Below are 24,995 nucleotides of genomic sequence, written 5' to 3' on the forward strand. Positions count from 1 at the left end.
GGAAGAATGCTGAATATTAGATGGGTAGATCACATAACTAATGAGGAGGTATTGAATAGAATTGAGGAGAAGAGAAATTTGTGGCACAACTTGACTAGGAGAAGGGATCGCTTGGTAGGACATATTCTGAGGCATCAAGGGATCACCAATTTAGTATTGGAGGGCAGTGTGGAGGGTAAAAATCATAGAGGGAGACCAAGAGATGAATACACTAAACAGATTCAGAAGGATGTAGGTTGCAGTAGGTACTGGGAGATGAAGAAGCTTGCACAGGTTAGATTGGCATGGAGAGCATCAAGCCAGTATCTGGACTGGCTCTGAGCACTATGGGACTTAACATCTGAGGTCATCAGCCCCTAGAACTTAGAACTACTTAAATCTAACTAACCTAAGGACATCACACACATCCATGCCAGAGGCAGGATTCGCACCTACAACCGTAGCAGTCGCGTGGTTCCAGACTGAAGCGCCTAGAACTGCTCGGCCACTGCAGCTGGCAGTCTCAAGACTGAAGACTGCAACAACAACAAAGATCAGATGGGATTTGAAATTCATTCCTCCTGAATATGATACCACACATACACTGAGACCTTCTAATGGAGGCCAGATGGCATCATTTTGAATAGGTATTCATGTCTGAAAACTGTGGTTACAGGAATAGTGGAACAGAAACAATGCAGAGGCTATCTAACTCAGATATCGGTGATGTAACATGGTGCAGTTATGATGAAATTAAGGCGACCCATTGGTGCTAAATGACAAGACTGGAGAACTGCACCAAACCAACATCAAGGTTGATGGCCACAACAACTTGTGTGGAAACATGCAGTTTCTATGCTATAGGAACAAAAATGTAAAATAATATATCCAGCAGTATCTGCTGAGTGACTGAGCAATAATAATTCTATATGACCTTGATAATTGTTGCATTTGAGACAAAGTATACAATATGTATATGTTAACTAAGTAGCTTTTAGAGTGATCAATAAACTGAAAATATTTCTAATATGGATAGAGAAAGTCTGCTCACCAAGAGGAAGTAGGTGTAAAACTCTAGAAAAGACAGAAAATTGCTTACTTTTGGAGAATGGGTTTAAAAAAAAGACTGGTTGGTTTAAGTGTACAGAAGAAGTCACCCAGGGCCTCAGGTCAGAGGAGACTTACCAAACAGGATGAGAAATAAAAATGGACTGTGGGTACTGAAGAAGATTTCCTGAAATTGTAGTTTTGTAGTTTGTAATGAGATTCTCTCTATCTAGTATTCTTCTCTCAAAATTTACAGTAGGTTTTATGAACAGCCCCCCCCCCCCCCCCCCCATACACACACACACACACACACACACACACACACACACACATTATATATATATATATATATATATATATATATATATATATATATATATATATATATATCCAATCTCCAAACCAAATCACCCTATTTAGACACTACACTTCTCTGAATGAACCCACAGCCTTGCCTTGTGGTTCTCATTCCTGTGTAGTGTAGCTCGCCCGGCCAGCCAGCTGAATGACAGTATCTTCTGCAACCCTGGCTGACCAAAAAGTTGAAGCATCCAGATGGGGAGAAGGGAACAAAATGAAACATGAGACTTCCTGGCAGATTAAAACTGTGTACCAGACTGGAGGTCAAATCTCGAACCTTTGCCTTTCCTGAGCATATGCTCTACTGTCTGTGCTATAAGCCATGACTTTCAGCCTGACCTCAAAGCTCGACTTCCACAGTACCTCATCTCCTACTTTCCAAACTTTGCAGAAGTCCTCCTGCAGACCTTTTGGGACTAGTACTCCTGGAAGAAAGCATAAAGCAAAGATGTGGCTCAGCTGCAGCCTGAGGAAATGTTTCCAGAATGAATTTTCACTCTGCAGTGGTGTGTGTGCCGATTCGATTCCCAGTGCGCTACACAATTTTAAACTGTCAGCATGTTTCAAATCAGTGCACAGTTCACTGCAGACTAAAACTTCATTCTGTAAATGAAACTTTACAGGTTGAGATGGTATTTGATGTTATTTCAGCAGTTACAAAGTTGAGTCAAATTTACAAAGAATTTGGTAGTATGAGTACCTTTATCATTATGATGTTGGCCTGTTCACAAGCAATGATTTGGTTGAGAAGGGTGTTGTAAAGCCACTGCATCCTCTCCTGAGACAAGCTGTCCCACGACTGTTGTAACTCATCCCTGACATCCTATGTACTAGCACTGGGCTGGAGTTGATGTCTGAGCTGGTCCCAAACATGTTCTATTGTGAATAAATCTGGGGATCTTGCTGGCCATAGGGGCACCTCAATATGGTGCAGACAGTTTCCAAAGACAAATGCCATGTGTAGTGGAGCATTGCACTGTTGAAAAATGCCATGTCACTGTCACATGAGAGGTAATGCGTGAGGGTGCAGGATGTCTGCAGCATACCACTGTGCCATCAGTGTTCCCTCAGTCACTACCAGCTGTCACCTGAAGTCATACCTCATGGCTCTCTCCATCATGATGCCAGGATTAACACTACTGCGCCTAATCAAAAGTTTGGAAGAATGAGACTTCTCCTCAGGTTGCTGCCATACTCATCAACGATGGACCTCCGAGACTCATTGCTCAACACAATGCCATGCTATCCATCAGCAGTCCATGCTTCCCAGTCATTGCAACACTCCAAACACAGCTATTTCTGTTGTGGTATTAGCAGCCTATGCACGCAACGGTAACTCTCTAATGTGGCTGTTGCCAGTCCCTGAGAAATAGTGCAGATGCAGGGAGTCCATTACTTGTTCTTGGATGGTATGTGCAGATGTGAAGGTGTTATGTCATGCTTGGTGCATGATATGGCAGTCCTTCCTTGTGATGGTCAGGTGTGATCGACCAGAACTCTGAAGATGAGTATACCTGCTCTCACATTCCCAAGAAGTCGAATGTTGTGACATTGCCACATCCAAATGTCCCACAAAACTGGATTTTGCACCAGTTTACCAAATGGAGTCCAACAATGAGTTCCCTTTCAGGCTATGTTAGATGCTGATAATCCTGACTCATGTGAGAAAGCAGCACATCCCTATCCTTCAAGATGACCATTTGACATCTGATATGTACACACTGCTTATATTTCCTACCAGGCCTGGTAACAAAACTAAACACAAACACCACTAATGCTCTCTGGAGACCACACTACATATCATAGACAACTGCAACTCTAAATCATTTACATACCCGGCAATGGTGTGTACATGTATGAAGTTACATTGACATCCCAACATATCTTCTGGATGCTTCACTTTTTGTCTGGCAGTGTATTTTGATTGTGTATGCAAATAATGAATGGCTCATTAGAGATGCCTGTTTGTTTACTTCTCAAACTCTATGTAGCTTACTGACCTGTTTTGTTATTATTATTAATTTAATATCTACAGTGTGAACAGTGACAATAAATACGTCCCGTTTGAAAATTTTTATCCATTTGCAAGCACAAATTTAGATGGAAGATATTATGCGTAAGTTTCACAAAACCCTTTTGGAACAAATGGAACATCATTTCAGATGTAAGTTTGTTATCTAGATTAGGAAGCTTAAACACCCCAACCTCAGCCATAAGCCCCAGCCCTGTCACTTGCAAGATCTATTCCATCAGAATGATAGCCATCTTAAAACAAAGCAAGGTGAAAGGAGTAACTGCACTTGTTTTAATTCTACTCCAAATATAGTCCCCTACTACCTTTTTCTTTTATACCCTTTTTTTTATACTTAATCCATATTCCATGCACATAAAAAATCTCCAGATTCGTTCCCAAGTTGCATTTTTCTGACGCTTATTACTTGGTGTATTATTCACATTCTGACAATAATGAGAGTATGAGTACATTTAACAGAAATATTTTCCTTAAAGAAATATTCAAAATTTACAATTCATGTAAACCACATACACTTTGAAATTCAGCCTCATAAATAATAGTTTGTTTTAGGATTGACATCCGTTATTTAAAAGTCTTCTTTTCTTTCTTTTTAAAAAAACATCTTACCTTCTCCGAAAATTGTGCAACTCAAAGGTATTCCTATTAACTCTTTGAGTACCAGTGTTTTCTGCCCGAAACCACTTTTTTATTATTGTTGTTAAGTTTCATAAGGAACTACCAATGCTATTACAACATGGACACATGTAGTGGTACATTGAGGTCTTCTACAAATGTAAAGCATTGAACCAATCACTCACAGTGTTCAAAGTAACAGTCAGCATGGAGATGGTGTTATGAAATTCTAAAGAGGTTGTCACACACGTTTTTTTTTTTTTTTTTTTTTTTTTTTTTTTGTGATCGTACTGAGAAGGTCATTAACAGTACTAGTAGGTATATATAAAGTTATTGTAACATGAATTTATGTTTGTACTACTGCTTTTACAAGTGGTTTCAAAATGAAACCAGTGCAGCAGAATGTACTTTTGACATAAATTTATTTTAATCTATTTTGCTTCGTTATCTAGGACTACAATTTGTTTTCGGCATTATGCGTTCACCAAAGTTTTGAGATGTGGTATAGTGTGTACAAAAAAATGTGGAATTGCTTTAAAATATATCTCATGAAATGATGGGTGGTTAGAAATTGTATGAACCAGGATTATTTATTATGGGATTATTTTATTATGGGATATGTAATAACTTTGTACATATCATTTTGCAAAACTCTTTCTTTAAATAGACATTGTGAATAATGCCACAGGCGGACTGTAATGTTTGTACAGTCCATGAACAGCTTCCATTAAGTAATGTTCATAGAGTCAATAATACATAATATCTAACAATGGAAACTCCAGGTAGGAATAACAATAATGTATGAAAAGATAAATCGCTACTTACTGTAAAGAAGACACATTAACTTGCAGACGGGCCCAATTAAAAGACACTTACATAAAGCTTTTGGTCGCAGCCTTTGTCAGCAAAAGAGAAACACACACCATTCATTCACACAAGCAAGCACACCTCATGCACACATCACTGCCAACTCTGGCAGCACGGGCTGGAATGCATTCCAGCATTCTGGCCCGAGCTGCTGTTGTTGGCAGTCGTGTGCGTGAGGTGTGCTTGCTTGTATATATGAATGGTGTGTGTTTCACTTTAGGTGATGAAGGCTATACGCGAAAGCTTCTTGTGTCTTTTAATTGTGTCTGTCTGCAACTTAACGTGTCTTCTTTACAGTAAACAGCAATCTATCTTTTCCTACCATTTTGATACATAATATATGCATTTTATAAATTTCCATGAAAGTCACCATTGTGTAAAAAGTCAATCTGTTTTAATTAATTAATGAGCACAGTTTAGTTGAAGTCAGTGCTATGTTCAGGCAATTGTGTAAAGATTTAACTGAACTTTTTGGAGTACCCACCATTAGAAGTAAACGTCTGTTTAATTTAGACTCCTTAATGTCTATGTAGCTTATTGTTACAATTATGAAGTTTATTATATACATTGTGAACAGCTATAATTAATATGTCCCATACGAAAACTAACTTTGATTGGAAAATAAATAAAAAAAAGCCTTTTTAAAAACTACTAAAATGAAATTGTCTAAAGGACACTGAGAAAAACAGGACTTCTGAAGCATCAATCAGGTCATTAAACTTACAACCTCTGAAACAACTCACGTCAGCTATCCAACTATGTGCAACTGGTATGACAACTATCACATTGCCAATAAGGATGCCGAAAAATAAACGGGGACTGTAGACTGCTAACATTCAGTATCCTATAGATCTGCTACATTATATTTGTAGTTCTGGCACCTTTTATATGACAAAACTATCTGGACTCAGCCTCATGATACCAGATCCTCACAGGTTCATAGATGGTAACTTGCTCATCAACAAGTGATTAGTTCTTGCCAACAGACAATAATTTTTCCAATTTTCTTCTATTATCATTTTATTTATTTATTTCTCCAGTTCTGTTTTCCCTGCACTTAAGCCCTCCATCTTTAAAGCTCATATATTAAGGATTCAGACTCATTTATGAGTTACCTATCACTTTCTTTGATAATTCCAGGTTTAAAATCATGGCACTTGCCAATGATCTGTTTTTCTCTCTCGTCCTACCATATAGGTCCCCCTTCATGTGGACTCCTGGCTCACTTTTCCTGCACCCTCAAGCATTACCAGCCCTTTTCCATCAAAACCTTCATCTTCTGTCAGAAGAAGGAGACACTTGTCATGAAAGCTAACAACTTTATGTTTTTCTGCATCCTTCCATCTGCCACCACTTGATAAGCAAATTTTCTCCAATGATATTGCAAATACCAGGCATGGTTACAATGCTAAAGGTAGCCTTAGTTGTGGGCTGTCAATGGCAGAAAAGATGCTTTGTGTGTAATATGACATGTAGAATTACAGATTTTATTTGACTTCTAATATCAGGTGTGTTATCACATTACATACTAAGTTCCTGTTAAAATAAACATTAGCCATTAATGTACCTTTGGAGGAATGGAATACATTTTGTTACAGATTTGCTCCCACAGCACAAATAAAATGCATTTCTGCACATTTGTTCCTATTCAAAATTATACCAACTTGTTCCACACTACAAGAACTCTAAGTGAGTAATGAGAATTTAGAAACAAGCTATCTTACACGAACCTTCAATAGAATTCTGTAAGTACAAGAGGGAGCACTGCCAGATTGAAGCTTTAAGCTGAATTGTGAGTGTACTGCATACCTCAGTTGGTAAGGAAATCTCTTGCATAAGGTATATGTCAAAGATTATAGTTCTGTTCTGCTACAGAGTTTTAATCTGCCAGAAATCTTTGTGAATAGATAGAGGTACTCAAAGTACCCTCCACCACACACCATCAGGTGGCTTGCGGAGTATGGATGTAGATGTAGAATAGTTGTACCAGTATCACACTTCCACAGAACTATCAAAAAATATATCTGCCTCTGTGAATGGTTCTCTGTTCTCTGTTCACATCAATGTTCTGTATTCTACCTCTCAATAAGTCTTGAATCCATCTGCAAACATCAGTCACACCATAGAAATTTGTATTCTTTGGAAGGTGTAACTGTAATACAGAATCAGATGATTCTCAAAAATCTGCAAATACCAAATTGTTCCTATCAAGTGCTGTGTTATTGTAGTAGTGAATAAGAGTATTTATAATGTTGTCCTTGAGTTTCAATATAATTAGCATTCCTTAGTTTTTATTTGCATTGGTTCAATGAAATCTCTACATTACTGTTACATAGTGTCCTAGTGATTGGGTTAGTTTGTTTTACAATAAAATGTCACAGAAAATATAATTTTTTTAAAATTTCAAGGATGTGTGTTAAAGTTTGCAACAGAATTAATGTTTCCACCACAACAGAATTAATGTTTCCACCACACAGTGCATATAAATGTTACTGTCAGCATGATGGAGGAGACAAAAGTATAATAAGATTTTGTGGGTAACAACTTGCCGCACTAACCACATGATTTATAACCATATTATTTTGTCTATGGTATCAGTGCATTGTGAGTATCCTATAAAGAAGTTAATTGTTTGTGGTATTATTGGTTTAATTCAAACTGTGTAAGTATGGCATTAATATGACATGCCAAAAAGGTGTCAGAATGGGAAATGGAATGATGATGTTTAGCATTCTTTAAATGATAAAACAAGGATGCACTCTGGGGAACAACAACTGACTTACTTCTTATAGGAAAATTGTGATGATGAGTCACGTGGATATGAATATCTTGCGTTTCCCCACCTGGTAAAGAAAAAAAAGTGCATCAATGAAGAAATTCTAACAAATTAATCTCTATTTGTGTACATTCAGCTGCAAAGGAAATGTTTTTTAGACCAGTATTTTGCAACTGGAATCAGAAACAAGAACTTCTGTTTCAGTCCTCAATATGAACCTATGAATGACTATATTCAAAAAGACAGGCAGCATTGTTCACTCAAGAGTAATGCTAACATGAATACTTATGATGTTCTGAAATAATTCAAGAAAATGAATTGTAGTTTTTGGTAATAGACTAAGAATAGGGTGAGAAATGTAGCATGTGACTGTTATTCATAACTGAATATGTTGAGATGTGACATGATATCCCAAGCAGTGTAATATTGACTTATACCACATACTTTTAAGTAAGAGTTTAGCAATGTTCTTCATGTGATAATGAGAGTAGATTTGTTGACCTGGCACAATTTTTCTCTCATTGATTTGAAGTGAACCTCACATTACAACTCTCTGAATTTCATTAAGTAATAATCGATGCTGCATCACTGGCCAAAGCTAGATTACAATTTGTTGCAAGTGAAAAATGTGTTTCTTTAGTTTAAAAAAAATACTTGAAAATATTACTTTGATCTAGTTCTGCATGACATGTGAATATTATACAGACTAACTATACAGCAAAGGAGTCAGTCATTTACATACTTTTTACATAAAAACATCAGTTTGTTATCCTGAAACCTTCATTAACTGCTGAAAATGTCCTAATTAGCCAGAACACTCTATAAATTATTACTTACCTCTATTATATACAATTAATTTCATATTTCTCTAATAAGACAGCACAATCTAATATGAAATTTTTCCAGGTATATTCATCTCATAACACATATTTACTAAACATATGATTAGAGTACAGGATACATGCAGACATGTATTACACGACTTCATATAAAGGTACAGCTATTGAAAGGTATCAGTATTTTTATATTTTTTACTGACCACTCAATACGTTTAACGATGAACTACATTCTGATCAATGATCAGTGCATTCTTTATTAACTTTTCCACTGAGTAGTGTAGCATGATGATATACAGAACTCTTTAGTGTTTGTCACCTGATCTACCACAAAACTTAAGGCATTGCCTCTTTAAGAAAAGAAGGAAAGAACATTGGAATTTAACTTCCTGTTGACAGAATATTCATTTGAAGTGAAGTGATTCCTTATTTGGACAAGGATGAGGGAACAAAACTGACCATAATCTACACAAAAAAAAAAAAAAGATTTCTGGCATTTAGAGATATTGTGGTCATCCATAATCTGTATAGAAAGTTTGAAAAAAAAAAAGGTGGGGGTATTTCTCTTGTATCACACCACCACACTGGTGCATAAAACAACTTCTCATCCCATCTAAAGATTTTCTTAAATCATATTCTTATCTGTGGTTAGATGATTTACGTACCAATAACTGAGCTGTAAAGCATATCCATGTGCACGTACAAATTCTGATCATTACATAGTAGTTATGAATAGCAGGCTAAAATTCATAAGAATAAAAGAGAAGAAAGGAGACCGGACCAAAGATGCAGTTCAGTACTGACAAATAAAGAAATAATTCGAGAAGGTAAAAATTCACTGAGTCAGTGGTTAATGGGCTAAGTGAAAGTACCGATGGTTCTTCTACAGATGGAATAGAATAGAGAAGAAAATAACCAATAGGCACAACAAAGACATGGATGTAAAAATCATGCAAACTCATAATATCTCTAGCTTACTGTTGAAAGATGAAAGTGTAAGAATGCTGAAGATGTAAAATGCCAACATACAAAATCACAATGAATGAGAATGACTGGTAAATAAGTTTTAAAAAATGTAGGACCATAGGAAGCGTTTATTTGGGTGCGGAAAGATTAAACACAATTTCAGCAAAGCAAAATGTAAGGGTCTAACCTGTTATGATAATGTTCTCTTGGATATTGAAACAGAGCAGACAGATGACAGCAGTACATCAAAAATCAGTAGTATAGAGTTGTCCCACATGTGATAAAAGAAGGGGAGGCCGAAGTGAGCACAATAGATGATCCAGTACCGTGGGCTGAGCTCAGAAAACTCAAAAAAATCGAATAGATACCTTCAGATTTATTAAAATCACTGGGAGGTTCAGAAACTAAAATGTTATTTTATTTATGAAACAACAGACATGCAAAAGGTTGAGAGAAGCGTTATCATCAAACCAGAGAAGAGGCACATGTGAGTTTGATTGAAATATCACAGCTGTAAACTGTTATCCAGAATAATAAAGAAGACAATAGAAAGAAAAGTTGGACATGCACAGGAAAATGATTAGGTCAACAAACTAATTTGGATACTCAATTTTGTTATGGGAGATTATTAATATTATTAATTATTAATAAAAAATATTGATAACAATGGGACATCTTCATAGTGTTTTATGATCCTGAGAAAGCCTTTCATGTGGTAAAGTGGAGTAAGATGTTAAAAATGCTGAAAATTAGGTGGATGAAGTACCAAAAAATTACTCAAAATTTCTGATATTTGTTTTATGGGTATATGCCAGTGGTCCAAGGCATAATTCTCTGCCTAATGTTTTGTCCCAGTGCTGGAGACATCATCAGAGACTTTAATGACCACAAAGCAGTTACCATCTCAAACATGTTCAGCAAACCACACTGTTTATGTGTCCACACAACAGTCAGTTTTCTGAGCTTGTTTGAATCTGTAATTGCTTTCTGAGTCATTAAAGCCTCTAATGATATCTCCAGTGGAAGATGAAAAGTTAGGCAGATAATTAAGCCTTGGACCATGTCATTATGCCCATAAAAAAACATCCGCAATAATGCAAGTACTGGCTGTGAACAAAAAATTGACAAGACAGGATGGTGGAAGAAATGCGGTAGTATGTTACAATGCTGAAAATGAAGTGGACAGATAAAGTATAAAATGAAGAGACACTGAATCAAGCAGTCAGCAAAGGAAGTCTATGGAAAGCACTTATCTTACTAGCAGAAACAAACAGGTTTCTAGAGCATTTGTTGAGGCACCAGAAGAAGAAAACTGTTAATGTCACAAAATGGCAGTCCACAAGACTGATGCAACTTTGAATTGTTCAGTACTTTAATGAAAACCACTTACACGTAAACATCAGTAATACATTCCCTCATAATCCATCGAGGATAGTGGAACAGCAACCAGACATGAAGTACACGAATAACGAAAATTGTATTTCAAATGTTATTTACTCAAAACATGCTACCACTTTCGAAGGAAAAAGCATAATCTTCAGGCCTCTGTATATGAAAACATACATAGTACAGTAGTAACTTGTACATTATTACATACTCCAGCAATACAATATAGCCAAGGGAATCCCATACATTCAATTAATTACACCAGTAAAGCAACAGAAGTCACATACATCCCTAATCGAAACTCTAACAAATACGGGATGGACCAATAATATAATGAAACAACCCAATAACACAGAAGCAAATGGCTGGAGTAAACAAATGCAACAGAACCCTAATGGACAAACGTTCATTGGATAATGCAAACTCACTGAAATAATAAGAGTATATGTGATATTATAGTGATGGACAAAAATTGCAATACCAGGCAGGAGTTTGCAACATAAACAAAAGTTGATACACATGTTACTATATCTGAAAGATGATGTATATTCAAATTTTGTGCCAGTTGCACAAGAATGGCACTAGTAGCACCACTATGAGGATGCAAATCAGGTTTGTTTTAAATACGCACTGTAACGGTTGTGAACATTAATCACCTTTGAGACTGGATGTGATGAGTTGATGTCAGTCAAGAATGACTGTAAGGTGACAAAGATGCCATTATCAACACCTCACTGAGTTTGAACGAGGTCATGTAACAGGGCTATAAGAGGCTGGATGTTCTTTCTGTGATAATGCAGAAAGACTTCGCAGGAATCTAGCCATTGCACATGATTGCTGGCAGCGGTGGTTAAGAGAATGTATGTCACAAGAAGATCTGGCTCTGGATGGCCACATGGCACTACCAAGAGAGAAGGCCATCGTGTTTGGCATATGGCTCTGGCACATCGCACTGCATCTACAGCAGCAATTTGAGCAGAGGGAACCTTAGGGACACAATGAACTGTTACAGATTGGTTACTTCAAGAACAGCTTTGAGCCAGACGCCCTGTAGCATGCATTCTGCTGACCCCAAACCACTGCCATTTGGGACTTCAGTGGTTTCTAGCAAGAGCTCATTGGAGGGCAGAATGAAGGTCTGCTGCATTTTCTGATGATAACTGGTTCTGCCACTTGGTGCCAGTGAAGGCCTTTTGTTGGTTAGGAGGTGGCCAGTGAGAGCCTGTAATCAACCTGTCTGTGGCCTAGGCATACTGAACCTACAGCTGGAGTTAAGGTTTTGGAGTGCAATTTTATATGACAGCAGGTGCACCCTGACTGTGTATGTTAATCTGGTGATTCAAACTTTTGTGATGCCTTTCATGAACAGCACTGTAGGGGTTGTTATCAACATAGTAACAATCACCCACATACCACTTTTGTAACCCAAAATGCTCTACAGAGTTTCGACATGTTGCCTAGGTCTGCTCAATCACCAGATCTGTCCCCAGTAGAGCAGATATCAGACACCACCGGGTGAAAACTCCAGTGTCACTATCAAACAGCATTAAGCGTCCCTGTATTGACCGACCAAGTGCAAAGTTTTCCTGCTTGTATTCAACATTCTGGCAGTTATTAACATACCAGCAGTTCACATTTGCTGTGGGTTATCTGGCACTTACCTGTGATATTGCACTTACCTGTGATATTACAATGCTAATCACTTAAATATATTACCTAGACAAATATAGTCCCAAAATTTCATTACTCCATATTAATTATTTTTTGGTGTTGTGATTTTTTTCTGTCAGTGTATTTCGGTGAGTTTGTGTTATTCAATGAATGTTTGTTCATTAGGTTTTTGTTTCATTTGTTTACTCCAGCTGTTTGGCTTTATGTTATTACGTTGTTTTGAATTATTATTGGTACACCCTATGTTCAAAGATGTTCCGATTAGTGACAGACATGACTTCAGTTGCTTGGTGGAGTAATCCATTGTATGTGTGGGCTCCCCTTGGGTACATTAAATTGATGGAGTATGCAATTACTGTAAAATAGCTAAGCAATATAAATTAGATGCTGGGTTTTGTTTTTTCAGGTACCGATAGTATATCTTTATTTTGCAGTTTTATGTTATGATTTATCCCCATTTTAATCACCAGCTGTGATTTTTGTTGTAAGTACTCTCATTGTACTTTACTATCATGCTTGTATGTTTCCATACACTAGGGTCTGAAGATGCCAATTTTTCGCAGACTGGTAACATGTTTTGAATAAATGAAATCAGAATGACAATACAGCAGTTGGTTTCAACTTTCATTATTCAAAAACTTAAGCAATACATGTTTCATGGAGGGCATAACAATAGACTCATGATGAAATGTTGATTCTACAAAAAGAGGGTATAAGAATCATCTGTGGAGCTAAATATATGGAACTGTGTCATGGCCTGTGTCCAAAAACTGGTGTGCTGACCATAATACACACGTATATTCTAAAAGTTGTTGCTTGTTAAAAGCGTGCACACCATCATATCTTCATCAGTGCAATACTAGAAATAAAGAAAAAAAATTCATAGGCAGCCAATGAACAGCCCTCTATGGAAAGGGTCCACAAAATGCACGAATGAAATTAGCCAATGCACTGCCCAGTATAATTAAGTTTTATTCTATGGCCAATTTTGGTGTTATTTTCTGACAATTTTTGGGTTTTTTCTGCCAAATTTTGTATTAGTTTCTGGCAGTTTATTTGTGAAGCACCACTCATTCCTTCTTTTTGTTTTAGGTTATTACTTCTTCATGACACATTGAAAATTAAATAAAACTTCAAAGTTCACTTCTGAGACATAATGCCACCCCACCCACCAACGCTTCACTCTAGGATGAAAATAGCCATCCAGGAAGTAAAACTGAACACACAACACAAACTGCCTTCAGTGCAACATCAGACATTTAGAATATCCACATATCCTGCTGGCATTGAAAGTTGCTTTTTCACTAAATTATGAAAATATTTGTATACCTTCAGGATATCATAAGCATTTCAGATTTGCTATTCTAGGACGTTTAACAGACTCTTTGCCACATCAGCATTAATAAAGCTCATTATCATCCCATGGTTGAAAGAAGATTTGTCAATATAGGTTACATGGGTCTGTGGCCACAAATATTGTTAGCCTACATTGAAGGTGCAACCCAGCACTTATCAATGTTTCTTTCACCTCTGTATGAAGTATCTGTCCCTTAATATTTTTCTGAAGCTTGTTAGTTTAGTCACTAAATACTTATTTTCCCACAAAAATGAAGTAATCTTCACTTTTAACTTTGAATACAGGTAACGGTTCTACTGAGAAATGCCAGATTTCCTGATATTTTCGTACATCAAACTGTACCACAAAGGCTGTGGAGGTCTTAAAAGCAGTGAATCACTAAACTGCACATTCTTTTGTAGTATGTAAATATAAATACAAAAATCACCAAACACAAATCGACATGGCACCCACTCCATTTGCTTCTACCAGCCATACAGAGCATCGGACAAGTGATGTGATGCAAACTTGTTTCTGGTGGTACAACAGAACAATTGGAGTGTTTATTTCACTGTTTGTTAAATTATTATTTTTACTATTTTGTGAATGGGGTTTGTGGTGACAGTGTGCTGTTGAGTAGGCCAGGGCATAGGCTAACTTTAAATGGCTTCAGAAGCCATGCTGATTTACATGCTTTTTTATATTTATACCAGCTACAAAAATATGTAGGTTACAGAATGATTTTTTAATTTTGCTGCAGAGTCTGTGCTGATACAAATCTTCCTGACAGATTAAAACAGTGTGCCAGACCGAGACTCAAACTTGGGCAGGTGCTCTACCAAATAAGCTACCCAAGCATGACTCTCGACCTGTACTCACGGCTTTACTTCTGCCAGTGCCTTAAACAACTACCTACTAAACTGCCTACCTTCCATATGCAGTTTTGTTTGAGGTCACATCTAGAACTATAGTTCATTACAACAGAAATCAGTTGTCATATATACAATAATTCTCAGCACTGATTATACACAATTGTCATTGTTGAGAAAAAAGGTTGAAGGCCAATGTCATCATTCAATAACTATCAGTCACCAACATTAGTAAACTGCTACCCTCAGAGTTACAATATTTTGCACCCAGGAAAAGGAAACTGCTGAATTTCACAAAATTCTGTAAAAACTGCTGTATTCACATTACGATGCTAAAAATCATAGATTTCACATTATTTTCTGCTTTATCATTTACACAAAATATTCCTGTCCCTGAGACTCTCATCACAGTGAAGTTTAAGTTTCATCTAACGAAATTACGTCAACAAAACTCTTTTTGCAAAACATGTAAACAGCAGCAGACCATTTTTTGGTAATCTTATCAGATGTTTATTCAGAAGAATGTATTATTGTGTTGTTTATCTAGAACTGTAACCTTAAGTTATTTTTAAACATATGCAATGAATCATTTGATGTTGAATAAAGTATCATTATTATTAAGGAAGTAGACGAGATACTCTCTCTCTCTCTCTCTCTCTCTCTCTCTCTCTCTCTCTCTCTCTCTCTCTCTCTCTCTCTCTCTCTCTCTCTCTCCCCCCCCCCCTCCCCCCCCCCTTCCAGCTACTTATAGATCAACATAATTAACATAGAATAATGTGAAACCTATTTAATTGTATAGTCAAAAAGCAAAATCTGTGTTCAGTTTTTGGCATAAGCAAGTTATTATTATTATTATTTCTCTTTCTTGTCTCAGACGTTATGTCTGGTTAAAAATGGAAAGCGACGTGGACCTTGATCAAGCGTAACTTCCTTTTAACTGTACGGTATATGTTACATTGCATTTAGGAACTTTCGGGTAATTGAACATGTATCAATAATTACAGATTTCTGTAGTTGTATATATAAGTTTGGATGTAGCTGTATTGCGTTGATGTACTGGTGGATATTGTGTGGTATGACTCCTGTAGTTGATAGTATAATTGGTATAATGTCAACTTTATCCTGATGCCACATGTCCTTGACTTCCTCAGCCAGTTGGATGTATTTTTCAATTTTTTCTCCTGTTTTCTTCTGTATATTTGTTGTATTGGGTATGGATATTTCGATTAGTTGTGTTAATTTCTTCTTTTTATTGGTGAGTATGATGTCAGGTTTGTTATGTGGTGTTGTTTTATCTGTTATAATGGTTCTGTTCCAGTATCATTTGTATTCATCATTCTCCAGTACATTTTGTGGTGCATACTTGTATGTGGGAACGTGCTGTTTTATTAGTTTATGCTGTATGGCAAGTTGTTGATGTATTATTTTTGCTACATTGTCATGTCTTCTGGGGTATTCTGTATTTGCTAATATAGTACATCCGCTTGTGATGTGATCTACTGTTTCTATTTGTTGTTTGCAAAGTCTGCATTTATCTGTTGTAGTATTGGGATCTTTAATAATATGCTTGCTGTAATATCTGGTGTTTATTGTTTGATCCTGTATTGCAATCATGAATCCTTCCGTCTCACTGTATATATTGCCTTTTCTTAGCCGTGTGTTGGATGCGTCTTGATCGATGTGTGGCTGTGTTAGATGATACGTGTGCTTGCCATGTAGTGTTTTCTTTTTCCAATTTACTTTCTTCGTATCTGTTGATGTTATGTGATCTAAAGGGTTGTAGAAGTGGTTATGAAATTGCAGTGGTGTAGCCGATGTATTTATATGAGTGATTGCTTTGTGTATTTTGCTAGTTTCTGCTCGTTCTAGAAAGAATTTTCTTAAATTGTCTACCTGTCCATAATGTAGGTTTTTTTATGTCGATAAATCCCCTTCCTCCTTCCTTCCTGCTTAATGTGAATCTTTCTGTTGCTGAATGTATGTGATGTATTCTATATTTGTGGTATTGTGATCGTGTAAGTGTATTGAGTGCTTCTAGGTCTGTGTTACTCCATTTCACTACTCCAATATTGGTATAGCATAAGTATTTATAGCTTTTGTCTTGTTTCTTGCTGTCAATTTTGTTTTCAGTATTTTTGTTAGTCTTTGTCTATATTTTTCTTTTAGTTCTTCTTTAATATTTGTATTATCTATTCCTATTTTTTGTCTGTATCCTAGATATTTATAGGCATCTGTTTTTTCCATCGCTTCTATGCAGTCACTGTGGTTATCCAATGTGTAATCTTCTTGTTTAGTGTGTTTTCCCTTGACTATGCTATTTTTCTTACATTTGTCTGTTCCAAAAGCCATATTTATATCATTGCTGAATACTTCTGTTATCTTTAGTAATTGGTTGAGTTGTTGATTTGTTGCTGCCAGTAGTTTTAGATCATCCATGTATAGCAAATGTGTGATTTTGTGTGGGTATGTTCCAGTAATATTGTATCCATAGTTTGTATTATTTAGCATGTTGGATAGTGGGTTCAGAGCAAGCCAGAACCAGAAAGGACTTAATGAGTCTCCTTGGTATATTCCACGCTTAAGCTGTATTGGCTGTGATGTGATATTATTTGAATTTGTTTGGATGTTTATTATGGTTTTCCAATTTTTCATTACCATGTTTAGGAACTGTATCAATTTAGGATCTACTTTGTATATTTCCAATATTTGTAGTAACCATGAGTGGGGTACACTATCAAAAGCTTTTTGGTAATCAATGTATGCGTAGTGTAGCGACCTTTGTTTAGTTTTAGCTTGATATGTCACCTCTACATTTATTATCAGTTGCTCTTTATATCCTCATGCTCCTTTGCAACAGCCTTTTTGTTCTTCATTTATAATTTTGTTGTGTGTTGTATGTGTCATTAATTTCTGTGTAATGACTGAAGTTAATATTTTGTATATTGTTGGTAGGCATGTTATGGGGCGATATTTAGCTGGGTTTGCTGTGTTTGCTTGATCTTTAGGTTTCAGATAAGTGTATCAGGGAATGTGTATGGGTCTGCAATGTAACTGTTAAATACCCATACACATTCCCTGATACGCTTATTATTATTATTATTATTATTATTACTGTTACTATTACTTATACACAAAATTGTATCTATCCTGTCCTCACTGCACATACTCATCCGTGATGCAATATCTGCACTGACTGCTAGGTTCTGCAAAGAAGAAATAGACCTGATCGAAATGATTGAATCAATCCGTATCACTACCTGAAATATTGGGTGTTCAGTGGGAAGATGGCAGTTGACAGAATGTGGTAGTATACTTGTGGGATATTTGTATAGAAGGATATGGCATCAATAATCGAAAAGAAATGAATGAAAGTGGCAACCAAATATTACACATTTGTAAACTGGTTAGTATTAACTATTGTCTATGTGTTATAAACTGTTGGAAATTCTGAATCTGATTTCTTAGAAATCAATGGTGTTTCCAGTTTATTTGACGGTTACTGTTGCCCTTGCATTTATGCACCACTACATTCTTAAGACACAGTGTACTGTCATTCAGGATTTCCTGGAATTATCAGCTCCCCCAGGAGATAAAAATCATACATTAGTTTTAAGAGGATGAATATTGATGATGTGTTTCTGGTTTCTAACAAAATCAACTGTTTAGTTTTACACATGTTACTTAGATGACTGACCAAGTTGTCATCCCCAGTTGTCCTGAGTGTGGGTCTCACATGTGTGATCATCACCTGCAATCCCAACAGACTGTTTGGTATTGAGATAAATGGTTGTAGCTTCATCATAAGTTGCAGTGGTATTGGTATTGCTTATGTCACATTCTTTGGTTGGTTGGTTGGTTTTGGGGAAGGAGACCAGACAGCGTGGTCATCGGTCTCATCGGATTAGGGAAGGATGGGGGAGGAAGTCGGCCGTGCCCTTTCAGAGGAACCATCTCGGCATATGCCTGGAGTGATTTAGGGAAATCACGGAAAACCTAAATCAGGATGGCCGGACGCGGGGTTGAACCGTCGTCCTTCCGAATGCGAGTCCAGTGTCTAACCACTGCGCCACCTCGCTCGGTGTGTCACATTCTTTCTTACATTTAGTAGTCACTACTTGCTTGCCTAAATTAGAGCACTGCCTCTGTCAAGTTTGATGCTATGACAATTTTGAAGTGGTCTTTCTCTTTATAGTCCTACTTTTGGAATCCTTAGAACAAACTGATGAAATGTTGTGATAGCTTCACTTAATTCTTCATGCTTCTGTCCCGTTTGATGGAAAGTATTATGAACAGAACAGTCAAGTGAAAATTTATAGCTATTTATTACTGATAGTTAAGTAAAACCTGCCCAGGTAGCCTTGTGTGTTAATGTGATCACTTCTGGTATGGGCAGGTATGCCTATCACGGATCGAATCTGCCTAACAGATTAATGATGACGAGTCATTGTGCTGCCCAGCATGGATGTGATTTTTAGGCAGTTTTCCACATCCCACTACATGAATACCAGACTAGCTCCCATGTTCTGCCTCAGATACATGCTCCGCAAACATTTAGAATACCTTCTCACACTTGGACGTAGAATTTATTCTATATGCAGACAGAATGGGTACACTGCTTCTGGCCTGGGAGGTGAATAGGAGACTGATGACTGTTTGGTCTCCTTAACCACTTACTCAGCATCACCAGTAAATACATAGGACATTTTGAGGTGAAAGCTGTAGACTGTGCTAAATTCAGGCCAAAATGTTTCCTTTGATTCATTGATCACACATTTGTGGCATGGCCACACAGAATGAAAAAACTCCAGGACTTCCTGAACACCTGAAATCCCATATAAAATTAACTACAGAATTTGGAAAAGGGAGCAGCAACATTTAGTTCACGTATTAGTTATGAGAAAATTAGAGATGCTGAGTCACAGATAGGCACAACAAAGAGACTCTCAGAACGTACATTCCACCTTGGATTTTCCATTGTTTGATTATGAGAAAATCGACCGTATCTCTTAGCCATGTGTATAGAAAATCCACACGCAAGGACCCCTATCTCCGAAGCTCCAGTCACCATTATCCATCGCAAGAAATGCCATGCTGAAGACTATTGTAAATAAAGCTTTGTAATATTAATGGCCTCCAAAATTCAGGCATATTTCACATTTGTGGTAATATGGCATGTCATATGTGCATATATTAGGTCTGCATATCAACTGTCCCCAAACACTGTTTTCAGTTTAGGAGTGAAATAAGACCAGTATTGTGGTGCATACTCCACTTCAAATTGTTAAGACAACTTTAATTAAGAGATGGAAGCTTCAATTTAAGCTCTGGGACCTGACATTTAGTTTAAAAAGAGTTTTGTTTGTCTTCTCATCTGCCACAGGCAGTACATACAGAGACATCTGCAGTTCATGGAAAAATGACCTTGACTTAAGAAAACAAATGTGCACTAAGGGTCCAGCAGGCACCAGATGTTAAACTTAGCTACAAGCAGTACCACAGAACTAAACACTATGCCACAGTCTGGATGGAGACCTGGCAGTGAGCTACATGTGAGACCCATGCTTGGAGCATCTGAAGAAGGTGGCTAACCTAGCCAAAAATATTGTGTGCAAAATACCATCAACAAATCAGACAGAAAAAAACCATATAAACAGCAGTCTTTCTAATGGAATTAATGGAATGACATGATCAATATTCCTCTTCTATAATAAAAATAAAATCTGATAATGAAGTTTTCTTAACTTCAGAACAGTTGGTTTAATCATTTGGTAAAAGCAGATACAAAAAATGAGAATATTAATGTGTCACTGGGCTCAATGTACTCATCTTGATTGGGGCACAAATGAGGTTATATTGTAACATTGAAGACAATGCAGGCAATTGTGGATTACAAACAAGTAGTACTTGTTCTGAATTGTACTTTGTGTGTCCAATGTCTATTTATGAATAACAATAAATGTTTTGGAAAAAAGAATTCTGCCTTAAACAAATACAATTTTTTTCTTGTGCTTGTTCAATGCACACTCCTTTTCCCTAAAATTTATTTATTTGAAAGCAAACACAGACCAAAAAATGAGCTTGAACCTCAAGCTGAACATCCATCAATGTTACCAAAAAATTTAAAAAACTGAATGCAGATTGTCTTGAACAGACATGATCCCATAGAAATTCTATGGAAGCATTTTATGCTTCTCACATAAATTCCTCACATTCAACAGTAAACACATGTTTTAGAATAAGGAAGACTGAGCCTCTGCCTACCTATCTGTGTTTGCAGCTACTATGAGCTCTTCTTTGAGCTTAATCTCCAAGCATTTTTTGATTCCACTTCCCTTATGTCTTTATGACTAATAAAAAGCTACATTCAACTTGGAAAGTCCTATTAATAATACCGTTTTGATGGTCACTACTGATAAAATGTTCATTTTGGAGGAGAAGCACAATCATAAGATGCATCGAATACATTATAATAATAAGCTGCAAGCTGATGAAGTTTTAATTTTTTGTCATATGGTGCAACACATACTTTAATCAGTATGCTTAATATATTATAAATGTTTACAAATAAAAGAATGGAATTTGTAAATCGGCTCCTCTGTTGTACACCTATAATACAAAAAAGTCTCGCAACAAATGTAGACCATAAGAGACCCATTAAGTAAGAGTTTGTTATGCAAATTTACTTGTTAACAGACTTAACACAAAACTACAAGCCTGGTTTTTGCAGCTCCTTTTGTTATAAACTGTTTGCCAAGTTCTTATAAAAATATCAATGTGCTTTTGTGAGCGCACACATAGAATTTGAGAAAGAAATCAGCATGCACACAAAAGACACTAAAATGTTTACTATTTCTGCATGATTGTAATTTTTATTATTCATGGTATCTGAGCAGTAAAATACTTGCAAACCATTTTAAAATATTGTAGATCAAATGTACCATAGAAGTAAAATTAAAAATATAAAATTACCTTCACATAATGAAAATGCATGGGATTCCACATAAGCAACACATTACAATTCCAGAGTAAAGGAATTAAATCAGTCTATTCAACAGAACATTTCACAACAAAATGATGATAAATCTACAAGGAATTATGTGAAGTGCACTATTACAGCTTACCACACAATTATGTAGTTAGTTACTTTCACATTACAAAGGTTATGTGGGTTAATTTAATTCTAAAACATACTTGTATGTAATTCACAAGAATACAAATACAGTATACTATCACTTATATATTATTAACCTTAAAACTACAAATGAAATGAGCAATGTTTCTAGTTGTTAGTGTGTTGTCCTGTATGTCCAAAGGCACACGGAACACCTGTTCCCTTACTGGAAGACATTTATCACAAATCTGGCAAACACTAAACCGTACAAGAATAACACACACTGTTTAGGTTGTATTAGTGGAAGCATAAATCACACAGCACATTATGTAACAAGGAAATTTTTAAAAAGTAAATCCTCAGAAATTACTGTGATCTCCACAGGTGTTTTCACACAAAATTCCCAATTATTACTGTTTCAGATTGAATATTAGAATTACCCAATGCTTGTACCCAACTGCAGTAATTAATTTTGATCATACAATCTCTAATCTCTAATATTTCACTGGAAACCAGGCAGAATACGGTGATTACTGAAAGAAGATAGTAACCCCTCATTCATAAATTTGCAAAACTCTTATTATGTTTATAAATGACTGAAAATGTGTATACATTGAATTTATCCTTCTTTTATGGGTTCAACTTGTGCTGTTGCGCACTGTTACCTCCAGTGTTTGCCCCCACTATAAAAATTCAAGGTTAAAAGTCACATTCTGTAATTAAGAAATACTTTCTTCCATAATTACAAAGTAATTGCTTGTCCTCATGTCCCAACTGTGGATCAATACTTGTAATATTACAGAAAAAACTGTCCTCCTTTTATACATAACTTACGTCACACACAGTGACAGTATGAACTGTGAAAACCTTTCGTTCCTTTACTTTTGAGTCCATTTTAATTTTAACTGACTTCAACATTACACAGACATTTTCTGGAGCTGGAGAGGATGTAAAGGTTAGACAGAGTTATCACACTGCTAGGAATATGCAGGCGGGGATGATACAGGCTGTGTGTCTAGGCCCAGCAATCCAAGCTTAGAGCAACACACTGAGAGGCCATCAGTGGTGGTCGGGGTACCTAGCAGGATGCGCGGCATTTCACACTGCTCGCACTTGTCCAGCAAAGGGTGGTTGCGGAATGTACACTCTGAACACATCCAACTGGGTCCGTCAGTGGTTGACTCCCCAGCTGGCGCCGTGGGGGATGGGGCTTGATGCGTGGCTGTAGGATGTGCATGATCATGCCCTGCAACAACAAAAACAAATAATTATCACCTCCACTTTTCTACTTTCTATTCAGACAACACATTTCTCTCTCTGTGTTCATTAATACTATTTAGCAAATGCATGTCATTCACTAACTAGAGATGGAATTTGAACAAATTAATGACATTATTATAGGAGCAGCATTCCAACTGGGAATATCATACTCACTTCTTTCTTGCCACTGTGAAAAAAAAAGACAATATTTTAAAGTGACAACTGTCTACACGTTAAGCACGATGTTCATACTGGCTGACTGCCATCGAATTAGTTTATTTTATACTTAATTTTCACAGTATGTTCAGTGGAAAAAAATATGACATAGCAGTCTTAAGAGTCAGTTAAATGAAATACTATGGAGAGCCGCTATGGGTTTTGTACTTGGTGGTGGAGTAGTTCCACTTTTTCAATTTTTTATGAGCTCCGTGGATTCCAAAGAGGAAATTTTTCAGTGATACAGTGTCTCAGAAAGATATTTCAGACAATGCATGTTTAAACTCATCCTGGAATCATTCTCATCACCTCAATAAATTTGCACTGTTTCAAGAATATCATCATGAACTGAGTGATACAAAATGAACTAGTGATTCAACTAGTGAATAATAATTTTCTCCATGTCAGCAATCTTAAATGGATATGAAAGATCCAGTTACCTTACAAACAACAGATCTATATTTGAGCAGCATTCAGATCTATATTTGAGTGAGGCATGGGTCAGTGTTTGCTAAATCTGAACAGATACATCGTTTGGTATAAACAGGAAGTGATTCAGTGTGAGTGCCTGCTACTCTGAAATACATCTGCCAAATAAATTGCAGAAATTTCTTGCCAATGTCAACATTATGGAATAATAAAATGATCATGGACAAGCTTTCACTGTCTGGAATCATAAAATGGCTCCCAGTCCTAAACAGAGCTAGCAAAAGACGTTCATCCGTCCACAGTTACCATCAGGAAGGAGCCGGCTTGCAAGATGTCTTTCACCTTCGTGCCACTTTTTAAGATCTAGGGTACAGAATCTTTGTTTTTCAAATGCATTAATTTATAAATAAACAAGGGCAGAAAAATGGTTGGCCAATAGCGGCTTCACAAGGTGTACTGCTAGTACATACACATAAATTATAAATACTTTGGACCTTCTCATCCTGGGGACTGAACCTATTTTCTAACTTTCTTCAACCTACTCCTTTTTACTCCCTGATGAAGAAGAAACTAACATTTCCAAACCTGGACTGTGCCCTCTGTGTGTGTGTGTGTGTGTGTGTGTGTGTGTGTGGCGGGGGGGGGGGGGGGGGGTGTTTTTATAGCTCCCACAAATGAATTTTCCTTTTGATATAGTTAATGTCATTTACATGTTGGTCTCTTTGTTTTTCAGCCCCCTTTTTCTGCAGTGCCAGATATACAACTTGTATAGGTTAAATGCCATCTTTTGCAACTGTAATGAAAGTCCTAGCAAGACTTTCATTAAAATTACAAAAGATGGTGTTTAACCTACACAACTTGTAAAATCATTTATTTTTATCTCATATGACACATGTACTGACACTTACTGATAAAGCCTGAGTGTCAATGAGCTGCAGTTTTTTTATTGGTGCTGCATCTGAGATGGAGTCTGACAATTGAAAATTATGGAGTGAGCAGATTGTTTGGGAATGAACATTACTATAAGCTTGTTCCTTATGCTGTAGCTTTAAGATAGTATATACTACTTTTAACACAGACATTATCTTGGGTAATATGTGCTAGATACAGATAGTGAAGGATAGGTACAGAAGCTGAAACTGTAGCGATAAATTCTCTGTACTGGCTACAATACAAAACCTTTACAACAGGTTGCATGTAATTAGCACGGAAAGAAAAAAAGAATCTCTGGGGTAGGAC

General features: G+C 36.6%; 1 protein-coding gene across 1 annotated transcript in view; it reads right to left on the reverse strand.

Annotated features, from left to right (window-relative positions):
- Nucleotides 1-24,995, reverse strand: part of LOC124775242 (TGF-beta-activated kinase 1 and MAP3K7-binding protein 3) — a 526,363-nt gene that overhangs the window by 101,106 nt on the left and 400,262 nt on the right. The window contains exons 9-10 of the mRNA XM_047250080.1: nt 22,930-23,097; nt 7,684-7,743 (exon numbers count right to left, since the gene is read on the reverse strand). Of these exons, the coding sequence (XP_047106036.1) occupies nt 7,684-7,743; nt 22,930-23,097 (228 nt within the window). The remainder of the gene's footprint in view (nt 1-7,683; nt 7,744-22,929; nt 23,098-24,995) is intronic.

Source organism: Schistocerca piceifrons, chromosome 2 (assembly GCF_021461385.2).
Source record: "Schistocerca piceifrons isolate TAMUIC-IGC-003096 chromosome 2, iqSchPice1.1, whole genome shotgun sequence".
Lineage (NCBI taxonomy): Eukaryota > Metazoa > Arthropoda > Insecta > Orthoptera > Acrididae > Schistocerca > Schistocerca piceifrons.